An 11,815-nucleotide genomic window follows, 5' to 3' on the forward strand; every position below is an offset into this window, starting at 1 on the left:
TAGAAGATACCTTTGTATCTGCTTTGTACTTTACTATTCATCCGTACACACACACACACACACACACACACGCAGTCTGAACATATTCATGTCACACACTCACTGTGGTGCAGCACACCACACCCATACACACTCCTGTCTGGCCCCTTGTCTGTCACCTGTGTACAGATTCACACTGACTTTCACACAGCTTCCCAACACACACACACCCCTTTCACAACCCTAAATCCTGTCTCAACACGCTCGACTGTACTTGTCCCTCAACAAAACCCACCTACCAGCACACACAAACACTGACCCAGCCATCCCTTTCTCTGACTTCCCCTTGTCTTATCCTCTTCTACACATACACACACGCTCACACACACACATGACAGTTGGTCTGTCAAGGCTTTTGGCAAAACCAACTTGCTCTACCAGTTTCCAGTTTTCCCCATTATTATAGAAACAGCATGACTAACTAGATAGACTAACCTGTTGATATCCGTGATGGATGGATGGACTGAAACACATCAACGTGGGTGGTTTTGACGACATGATAAGAGTTCTTGGAATATTTAGACTTCTATATGTTTCGTACCTCACAAGAAGGGTCGAGTCATTGCTAGGTTCAGAGAAGATGTAAGTTGACTTGAGGGTTTTGTCTGAATGTGCAAAATGTAAACCTATCAAATCATATATTGTTATCTTTAGATGCATCAATAACAATACTCGATCCGCTAGCGCATCTGGAGGCTAAACCACGCTGATGCGCATGGTAAAACCATAACACTGCTGGTCAACCATCGTTCGAATTGTCGAATGTGTTGCCGTGTACAATAATTAAATAATAGACAGGTTATATTTACAATACGCCTAAGGTGTGTATAAGCGCGCGCTTGCGTGCGTGATTGTGCTGTGATGTCCGCAAGCGCAACACAAGCAAAACCTTTCACAACACATGCTTTTCATATCGCAACCTCTGTTTATTTTCAACCGGAAAACAAAGTCACTAACTCAAATACAAAAATATGGGGACTCAAATCCAAAGCAATGTATGAATACACCTTTGAGAAACACACACGTGTGGGAAAATGACAATATTTTCCAAAGACAAGGGTTCAAACAGCCAATGTTTTGTTTAGGCAACTGCGTACATAGCTGTAAGGACTGCCTGTTAGGCTACTGCTATGGCAGAACGATTGGGTTTGTCGATTCGCCCCGGCATTCTTAAGTTATGTTAAAGCTAAGAGTAAAAAAATATAACGGAGTGTCTCCGGTGCTATCAAACAACCCCCCTCTCTCTCACCTATAGTCTGCCGCAGCACGCTCCCAATGCAGAGGGGCGAATTCCACTATCCTCGAAAAACAAGCGTTGTCGGTGTGCTATGTGGGTAGAGGTACAAGGTCAATGTTGGGCCAACGGAGTAGACAGAACGCGTGTCCCCACCCCTTAAAATAAAGGATGGACATAATTGTGTTTACATGGACGTTTTCACCAGTTATAGTCATTTTTTTTCTCTGTGTCCGATATGTTCACAGCAAATCCAACTGTGTGTAAGCTTTTTAGACGCAGCCCTCGAAGCCTCGGTCTTCGAAATGCACGCAGCGTTCAAACCCAACAGGTCTGTGTGTGCGCGCATCTCTAGCGATTTGGGGAGAGAAGAGAAGAGGGAAGGGGAGCCATCAAACAGAATTCCAAATCACTCCTTTCCCCCGTTGACCAAAGACAACTCTTTCAGAATTCCGCTGGCGTCCACTCGCCTCCTCTCCCGTATCATCTCCTCCAGGCTCCGAAAGACAAGTGTGTGCACCCCGCTTCCGGACAAGTGGACCTTGAGAAAATACCGCTGCTCCGCGGAATGCGCCTCGCCTCCTGCTTTGAACTCCCGCTTCCCAAAACGACACCAAGCGGCGAAACTTTCCGAATTAGTCCAGCATATCTCCCCGCTGCTCAAACCAAGGTGTCCGGCTGCGTTTTGCATCACCAGGTCAGCGGGCAGCGGCCGGTAACGATAACGGTTGTTGACCACCCTCCCGTGCCGCCCGTTGCTAATCTCAAGCAGGCTGTCCTTGCGAATCTCGCCCTTGTGGAGGTGGATAACCTGGTCGTTCCGCTCGTAAATAGCCCAGTGCGGTGCCTGTGCGGTTGCCACTAGTTCCAGCAGGTCTCCCGGCTTGCACATAGTGAGCAAAGTTTTGGCTGAGTACACATTCAGGTCCTCGTTCTCTCGGAGTTTGGAAAAGATGCATTCCTGTGAGCAAAAGGCGGAGTACTCCACCTCGCTGACCTCCACGGGCCCGTCCTTGGTGGGGCTCAGGTCCTTGGTGAAGCCGTCTGATGGAGAGCGGTCGTCCACCTCCTCCTCCTCGTCGGAGAAGAAATAGGCCACGCCGACCCGAAGCTCGTCCTTCTCCACCCCGGACGGATCCCCCGTGGGCAGCTCGCTGTAGTTTAGGTGGGTGATCCGATCCAGTTGATTTCCCATCAATGACGAGGCAGAGGAAAGGCATGGAATGCGGTGTCTGGGAGCAAGAGAGCATGAGACGTAAGAGGTGAGAAAGCACTGTCGTGTCAACTGCACAAAACACACAGTAAGCTTGATTTGAACGAAAACATGTCATTTAAACATGTAAGTTTCAAAAGCAAATGCCCAATTCACCTTCATACTCGCAATAAATGCGTTGATTGAGTCGATATAACAACGCATTAAAATTCAATTTTTGTCGTTACTCAGTAGCATTGAGTAAAAAAACTGTTCCTGCAGTCACGTTATGTACCCTAAGCGTCATTTCCCCGCTTATTGAGCCGACTGCTTTGAAAGAGTAGACTAACACAATCAATGATTCAGTCCCTTTGCTCTACTCATACCCATTAGTCAATCATTAATTCGCGTGGACGGACACACGAAGGATAGGATGACAGGGAGAGAAACAAGAGAGGGAGAAAGAGAGGTAGAGGGAGAAAGAAAGCGAGCTGTGGTCTCTCATTTGAGCAAAAAGAGGTTGTACACCCTTTCCAAATCCAGTAATGTACAGATTACTGAAATATGGCCGTGGGACCATGATGGACAATTTTGGACCAATTTTACGCATCAAGGCATAATGGGGAAAAAACATTAAATACCTGTGCGCTACCCACGCGATTGGTTAAATATCCGTTCGTCCCATCAGTGCCATACGGTCTGCACGGTCCTCCGCTCTCTTTCTCTTCCTTCTTCTTTGACTGTTCTCTCTGCTCCAGCCCAGAACTCACGCAGCTAATGTACGCTTTACTTTTGAGCTTTCAGGCACCAGCTCAGTTTAAGTACCACGGATAGCTCCGCCTCGACGAGAAACACCTGCCCTCTGCGGAGCTCATTGGACAAGTATCACTTTTCTAATCTCACTGAACCAATCCACAAGACTCAATCTAACGCCAGTCAACGCAACCTCCAATAACGCGGCGGCAGAACAGCTTGGGGTAATAAGCGTTAGTTACCGTGGCGTGGTTTTGTTGTTAGAAGGATGGTGTATTCTCAGCACACATTACAAAGCAACACATTACAAAGAAGATATTAAGGAACTCACAATTTGTAGTACTAGCTACCTTGAATATGAGTGAAATTGACAATTTGACGGTAGTGCCTAGGGTAATATGATAAAGAATATAGTTAGTAGGCTAATAATTTATCCCACTTTTTATCTGCTAATTAAAAGTCTCGGAGTTGTCCAAACGTGTATCTGTCTGCATGCTTGTGTACATTAGAGTGTGAATTCTAGTATTTGCACTGATGTGTGTGAGAGTGTGTGCGCGCGAGGGTGAGTGAGTGTGTGCGTGCGTGCATATTAATGACCATGCGTGTCTCTTCCACGTCCTAACAGGCAGCGGTGTGAACGCAGATACGCATCTTCATGAGCTAAGACGTCCTTGTTCCCCGTCTGTTATCATTGTTCCTGTGCACGTCAGGTGTGATAATCTACGGACCGCTCTGCTCGTGCTCTCTGATGTCACGGGGGAGCGGAGTGGCGTTATCGTCCGGCGAAAGACGACCCTGCACACGCACACACGTGTGCACGCTTACTGCTCACACTCAAGCATGCACAGCGATTGGAGGGATGATTAATCACATACAGAGATGAGGAGATAGGGCACTGTATGGGAGGCTATTCCTGATGTGGAACTATCCGTACAGTGTATCGTTTGTGTGATGCTGTAGGTGCGTTTCTATGTGGACAGTACTTGTGTGCTTACCATGAAAGACATTCATGTACAGATGACATACGAGGAGAGGGTGGGAGAGAAATGGATAATGAGTTTCGAATGGAATTCTTCACATGGGCAATGACACACACACACACACACGCACACACACACGCACACACACACACCCACACGCACACTCACACACACACACACACTCACACACACAGTATAATGGGACTTTCAGTTGTGGCTTTAGCTGTAGCTCTTGGGGGTATGTGGTCCTGCCTCGTATAATCTACAGCGTGCTGAAATGAGATTCCAGGGTAGTGCCCCCCCCTCCACACACACACACACACACACACACATACACACACACAGTCAACACACTGTACATGCACAGAAGAATGATGCAGCACAGTTTACTGATACAAACAAGCAGACCCCCCCGCCCCCCCACCCCACACACACACACACACACACACACACAACACACACACACACACACAGCCATTGCGCTAGTTATCATACATGTATGCAGCCCTTGCAGTCATAATCAAGGATCAGACTGCACATGGATAACTAGTCACACACTGCTATGCCACCCCAATAATTAGAGACAGCTCTGTTCCTTAATTACTAACTACATCACACTGCCTGCAACAGCACGGATGTGTTGGCGGTGACGCGTGTCCTAAGATGGGCCCGTTGTAGTGTGTATGCAAATGACCATGGGAAGTCTATTGTGGAGGGTTTGTTGCCAGTGCTGGGGATAAGACTGGCAAATTCTGCTGTGTGCCGGTGTCCCTGGCACAGATTTAGCCCCACATATGTCAGTGGAGCTTCTCCACGGATAGAGCTTGGTTGTCCTACGGTAGGTGATTGTTTTTACGGGGTCCCCTTCCACTCACAACTCCTCTCTGTCCGGTCAGTCTGCTCCTTTTCTTTTCGTCTGACCTCGTTCAGTTTTGTCTGGCTACCTTAGGTCTGGTGTCTACGTGCAGCCGTGCGTCTCTGTGAGTTGTGTTGTGTCTGTTCTGCAATGTGACACACCAAGGAGCTTTGGGATCCACAGCCAACTGTTCTTTCTCTGTCTTTTTGAATTTGTGTCCTTTTTTTATCCTTTGGCATGTCTGTGTATTGGTGCTGGTACCGCCAGATCTGATGGGCAGCTTCCTGTGCGCTATCAGTTGGCGTCAGGTAGCAGGGGGACTGAAGAGCACATCTGTATGGCTGCGAAGGGAACGTTGTGTTCCCCAGGACCCTCGTTTCTGTAACCTTTACTTTCAGGCTGGTCTCGGGGAATGTTTAAATGCTACGCAACATTTAGACATGCCCAAAAAAAGAATTCTGCAGCACTTGTTATGGTAGGAATCTTTCCTTATACACCCTCCTTCCCTCTCTCTCTCCCTTCCTGCGCATCCTCCCTTCTTCTCATTATTTCCTTCCTCCTCCCTCTCTCCTTCCTCCTCCTCTGTCTCTCCCTCCTGCTCCTGCTCATCCTCCCAGTCTCCCTCCTCCTCCTCCCTCTCTCTCTCTCTCTCTCTCTCTCTCTCTCTCTCTCTCTCTCTCTCTCTCTCTCTCTCTCTCTCTCTCTCTCTCTCTCTTTCTCACTCCATCCCTCTCTCTGTCTTGTAGATTGGTATGCTTGGTGCCTCTGGTGTTTGCAGAAGCTGGATAGAAAGGTAATCAGTGCCAGTGAAGCAGCTCTAGTCCCGGGGCGCAAATGTGCAAACATCAGCAATGTTGTGGCTACTGTGTGCGCGTGTGTGTGTTCATGCGTATTCGTGTGTGAGGAGTGTGTTTTCGAGACGTGTTTGCACACCAAAGGGTAAAGCAGAGGTCAGTGTCTCTGACATGTGAAGGAACTCTTGTGTCCATACGGTTCCCATAACAATCATTAGCTTTACCATTCAGAGAGCAACTACCTCAGCATGGAGGGAATGTAAAGCAGCCATGCCACTATGCTGTTTACATCCAGAAGACATGGTGCCTGCCTGCCTGCCTGCCTGCCTGCCTGTCTTCCTGCCTGCCAGCCTGCCAGCCTGCCTGCCTGCCTGCCTGCCTGCCTGCCTGTCTTCCTGCCTGCCAGCCTGCTGACTGCCTGCCTGCCTGCCTGCCTGCCTGTCTTCCTGCCTGCCAGCCTGCCTGCCTGACTGCCTGCCTGCCTGCCTGCCTTCCTTCCTTTGATTAATTCCTTCAGGCTGTCCTTATTTCATTCCTTCATCAATTCCTTCCTTCCGTCCTTCCTCCTCCTCTTACACAGAATTCATGAACAGGCCCCACAACACATCAACATCCTGGTCAGTTAAGTTGTCTGGTTGGAACTGTTGACCATCCAGCTGAGGGGACCCCAGAGTGTGTCCCCTGAGGCCACTGGGAGTGGGTAAGATGGAGCCTTGCAGATCTGCTGGTAGTTAAGGCCAGATGGATGAATTTTGACATTCAGTGGATGCTTACTGCTGTGGGCTAGTTTTGTCCTTTACCTCCTCATAGTCAAGACAGAGCTCACAAACCCAAAGCTATAGTCACCTTCACTATGTTCATATCAGAAGTTTAAAACTGGGGGTGTGTTTGTGTTCTTGTCTGAGTGAGTTCAAACCCTACACCACAAGCATATATACTATGTGAACGAGCGCGTGTAAATACTGAATGTATCAGACACGATTGTGTGTCAGTGTGCAAAAGCAGGTGTGCCAATCTCTGTGTGTGTCTTAGCATGTAACTGCAGCATGTGTGGTCTGTCCTCCAGCCAGGCCAAGCCAGCCTAATCTGCTCCATCAAACAGCCCCAGTCCTTTACCTTCTACACTGGCTGCATGGCTGTGATTAGGAGCAGGCTGGTGTGTGGTGGTGTGTGTGTGTGTGTGTGTGTGTGTGTGGTGTGTGTGTGGGTGGCAAGGGGGGGGCATATACATGATGTACAGGGTTCAGATCAGGGACAGAGTAGAGAAAGAGTGTTATGGGTTGAATGGGGTTATAGTTCACACACACACACACACACACACACACATACACACACACACACATACTCACACACACACACACACAAACAGAATGATAAGGGTGCCCTGTTTGTCATGACCCACATATTTCAGTGGTAAACAAACACATTTCACCCATTCCAAAGACTGGAAGGGGGAAGAGAGAGAGGGGGAGACAGAGAAAGTGAAGAAGGGAAGGAGAGAGAAAGAGAGACAGAGTGAGGGAATGAGAGAGAGAGAGAGAGAGAGAGAGAGAGAGAGAGAGAGAGAGAGAGAGAGAGAGAGAGAGAGAGAGAGAGAGAGAGAGAGAGAGAGAGAGAGAGAGAGAGAGAGAGAGGGAAAACAAAAGAGGGAGAGATTGAGGGAGGGAGAACAAGAGAGAGAAACAGCGTGAGCCAATAATGATAATAGAAGCACGCAGAATGGAGCCTCGCTCCTTCATCAACTTCAGTCTCTGAGTACGTTCAAGAACACAATCCCAATCAGTCGCGATCACAGCGCATTGTGAGTCAACAGGAATAGGAATGAGTTGCACTCCTCAAAAAACCCAGAGGATTCAAAGTGACTCCAACCCTCGCCAGCAATCTTCCCGCCTGTCTGGAATTTAGAGCACGACTGCTCAGACCCGGCCTATTCCTTTAATGAGGCTGGAAATGGAGACTCTGTCAGTTGGAGGTCAGACGTAGTTTGTCCAGCCGGGTTTGTTCACCCAGAACTCTGGTTTGTGGCACACTGGTTGAAAGGACTGCGCCCCGTCCTCCAGGCTAAACTGCTTCTGCTAAATGCCAAAGGCCACCGAGAGTCACTCGCACACGCACAGGCGGGCACACAAACACACACACGCATTCACACATCAAGGCCTTCGCCGAAGACCTACAATGGTGCTCCGAGCCATCTATAATTCACCCACACAGCCACGCCGTTCGACCAAGACGTCCTCGACACTTACAGGTGTCTGTGTGTGAGTGTGTGCCCACTCCGGGATCTTATTTTCTCCCCGAGTGATTGGAGTGAATCTCGTCTCCCTCTGTGTCCTGGGCCCTCCTCTTTCCCAACCTTCTCAGCTGCCTATGCCAGCCCGTTACATATCTGTCTCTCTCTCACACTCCATCTCTCGCTCTGTCTTCCCCCTCTCTCTGTCCTTCTTTCTCTCTCTCTCTATCTCTCTCTCTCTCTCTCTCTCTCTCTCTCTCTCTCTGCACTCTACCCTTTTTGTGTATCTCTCAGCTCACCCTCTCCTGTCTCTTTCCTTCCTCTACCCTCCCTCAGTGCTTCGCTTTCTCCCTGGTTCCTACTAAGTGCTCCCTCTCCCTCTCCTCCCCCTTCACTTTCTCTTCCTTCTCGGCCCCCTTCTCTCCCCTCTGACATTTGCAGTCAATAATCTCCAGGTAATGCCTGTGCTTTGAATCTCCAAATTCCTCCAATGTTCTGTTACTTTCCTCCCCACCATCCCGCCCTCTTTCTCTCACTCTTGTCCTCTCTCATGTGCACACTCTTTGTCTTGCTCTCAAAAGCTTTTTGGAAATCTGCATATGAAGGTGAACATTTGTTGATCAATAGTTCTTTGGAGCGTGTTCACATGTCTGATGTATGGACATGTAGGTAGATAATTGGACATGTTCTCAGTAGGTTCTGTCCACTTTGGAAGTGAGGAAGAAGCCTCTGCTGTCTGATACTGTGGAGAAGTGTATCCAGTCCTCTGTTGAGACAATCCCATACCGGATTCTTCATATTTAGATTGTTAGCTTGTTATTGCTTTTCTCTCTCATTTGTTTTCTTCACCTTCAACTCCCTTTGTGCTGGTCTGTCATGTCACTTCTTTCATAGTGCTTTAATGAGCCTCATATTCACTCTCTCCTTCATTTCCAACATTCTCATCTTTCACACTCAGTCCGACCGCTCACCAGATTTTTCAGTCACTCCAAACAAGCACCATCAAATCTGAAATTGATGGCTGGCTCTCTTGGAAGACTATATTTCATAGTAAGGATGTTAAGGTCTATTACAATCATGTTAGGGCTGTAGTCTTGACATGGGTCCTATTTCTAGACAAATATTAAGCAAATGTAGATTTTTCCTTTCTGTTGGATGATTCACTGTAGGGTTCGGATGATGAGCAGCTATGAACATCAAGGTTTACATGAATATGTGAAGGGTATTACAAAATATGACAAATTTAATTTGGGCTGTGCCATCTCAAAATCATTCAAAGTTCTTTCCGAGAGCTGACATGAGAAGTGTGTGTGCATGTGTGTGTGTGAGAGAGAAAAATAGAAATAGTTGATCTCCATTCTCTAGTTTGAGAGGTTATCATGAGTTTTCAACTATTGTTTGCTGTCTGTAGTGTATTTGTCATACCGAGCTACGATAAGTGTCTGTTTGAATTACCGAGATGAGACATTCTCATTGAGACCCACACCAATAGAAGCTAGATGACAGCTAGTGACACGAGCAAACACACGCACACATATAATGGGGTGAGACTGGGAAGTGTATGTGTGTGTGTGTGTGTGTGCTTACGTGTGTGTGAACATGAGGAGGAAGGGCTATAGTATGTGTGCTGTGAGGTGACGGTTAGAATTGAATGTTGTCCTTGGGGGGACAGCCCTTCATGGGCAACATCCAAGGCTGACAGTGAGAGGAGAGAGAGAGTGATCTAGCCTGTACACACACAAGGAGAACATACTAATAGACGGAATACCTCAAGGACAACAGTGAGTGAAAACGTATGTCTCTATACTAGGATGGATACAGTCAACAGGATGCTTTCCTTGGAGAGGTGAGTGTGAGGACAGATCTCTAACTACTGTCTGAAAGCTTTTGGCTGTGTGTGTGTTCATAAGTGTGTGTCTGAAGTGTGTCCTTGCGTCAAATAGATGAGGAAGCCACGTTTCTTTTCCATTTCCTTTCCTTTCTGTGTGTGTGTGTGCTGGTCTGTTCAGCGCATACACTGCATCCTCACTAAATGATTTGTCCATGTTAATTTGACCTCGTGGAAGGTGGTCCGGTTCTTAAGACAAAACAACAACAATTGTCTTCAATTACAAGTATCTGTTTCGCATCTTGAATTCTGGGATTGCCCATGCATACAGAATCCAACTGGTCCCAAACCAGCCTGCCATTGACACAAGGGCAATTACTGATGACCCAGCCAAGCAGAACTCTCACTCTCACTTTCTCTCTTGTTACTCTTTATAATTCTCTTCCTCCGACTTTATCTTGCTTTCTCTGTCACCACTTTCTCCCTCCCTCTCTCTCTCTCTCTCTCTCTCTCTCTCTCTCTCTCTCTCTCTCTCTCTCTCTCTCTCTCTCTCTCTCTCTCTCTCTCTCTCTCTCTCTCTCTCTCTCTCTCTCTCTCTCTCTCTCTCTCTCTCTCTCTCTATGTCCACTGTGTGGACATAGAGAGAGAGAGAGAGAAAACCACATGCCTGAACTCAGCCATGTGGTTTTCATGCATCAATGGACACATCGTGCCTTTCCCATTTTAAACACATCAAATCTTTGCTCTTTTGCCCGGCAACAAAGACGCAAATAATACTAATATCCTGTTTAGGGGGTCCATTATGAAATCAGTTATGTGCTTTGAATGTGTGTCTGTGAATCTGTGTGAAGGGGAGTAGGGATGCTGTGTGCTTACGAGCACGGATAAGTGTGTGTGCAGGTGTGGGTATTTGCACGTGAGCATGGATATGTGTGTGTGTGCAGGTGTGTGTGTGTGCATGTGTACGATATGTGCCTATGTTTACAGTAACACCTCCATTCTTTCATGGTCATTCTGGGCCTTGATATTGGTTCTCTGTCAGCAGGTGAGAGGTGTAGACTCAGCAGAGGGGACTTCAGCTCCCCCACACCAACAGCATACTGAGCAGCTAAACCTGCTGGCTCCCGGTTCCTACTGCCCGCTCTGTACATCAGCAGGAATCTGCTCAATATAAATATTTTTCATTATATCAAATAATTGAGAGGAAAGTGGCGAAGCTCTCCTCTCCTGTCACTGCCATCACCAGGGGATTTCAGTTGTTTCTTTCTGATTACTAGTGTGTGTGTGTGTGTGTGTGTGTGTGTGTGTGTGTTCCTGAGTGTGTGTGTATGCATGTGTGTTTGTGTGTGTGACTGCATCAGTGTAGTGGGGAGGAGCTAAGTGTGTGTGTGTGTGTCTGTGTCTGCCTGTGTAGACAATAAGCAAAAGATAGGCAATCTTTCTATTTCCCCATGTAAATAGAATCCGTTGGTTTCAGTTATCGGGATTTATGAAGTGTAAAGGATAAAGAGCTGATATCCCTTCCAAACAGACACACACACACACACACACACACACATTCAGACACACACGCTACACTGCTGTCTGAACCTCCCCATTCCTTCCCTACTGTGCACTTTGAATTCTGAAGAAAACAAGTTTATGTGTATTTTTTACAAATCATGGTATTTATCATCTGTTGTGGCTCCCTGAAAGTAGTCCTCCCCTCTAGAAAAATAATAATGTCATCATCTCCACCACTCCTCAACTGATGTGACCCTCCCTGCTATACACCTAACACACACAAACACATCTACACACAAACACACACTATACACTAGCATGGAGAGTTTTGGGCCCCTGTGCCACCATTGTGGCACCCAGTCAATATCTCTGCAAACTCCAATAACCTGACTTAATCTGCTTGTGC

At 47.4% G+C, this 11,815-nt stretch overlaps 1 protein-coding gene across 1 annotated transcript; it reads right to left on the reverse strand.

Moving 5' to 3' along the window:
• Positions 1–941: 941 nt before the first annotated feature.
• Positions 942–3,248, reverse strand: lratd1 (LRAT domain containing 1). Its single transcript, XM_062468481.1, has 2 exons — positions 3,107–3,248; positions 942–2,505 (listed from the first exon to the last, which is right to left on the reverse strand). The coding sequence occupies exon 2, from the start codon at positions 2,466–2,468 to the stop codon at positions 1,683–1,685; it is 786 nt and encodes a 261-aa protein (XP_062324465.1). The 5' UTR covers positions 2,469–2,505; positions 3,107–3,248; the 3' UTR covers positions 942–1,682.
• Between the last annotated feature and the right edge of the window lie 8,567 nt (positions 3,249–11,815).

Source organism: Osmerus eperlanus, chromosome 8 (genome assembly GCF_963692335.1).
Source record: "Osmerus eperlanus chromosome 8, fOsmEpe2.1, whole genome shotgun sequence".
Taxonomy (NCBI): Eukaryota; Metazoa; Chordata; class Actinopteri; order Osmeriformes; family Osmeridae; genus Osmerus; species Osmerus eperlanus.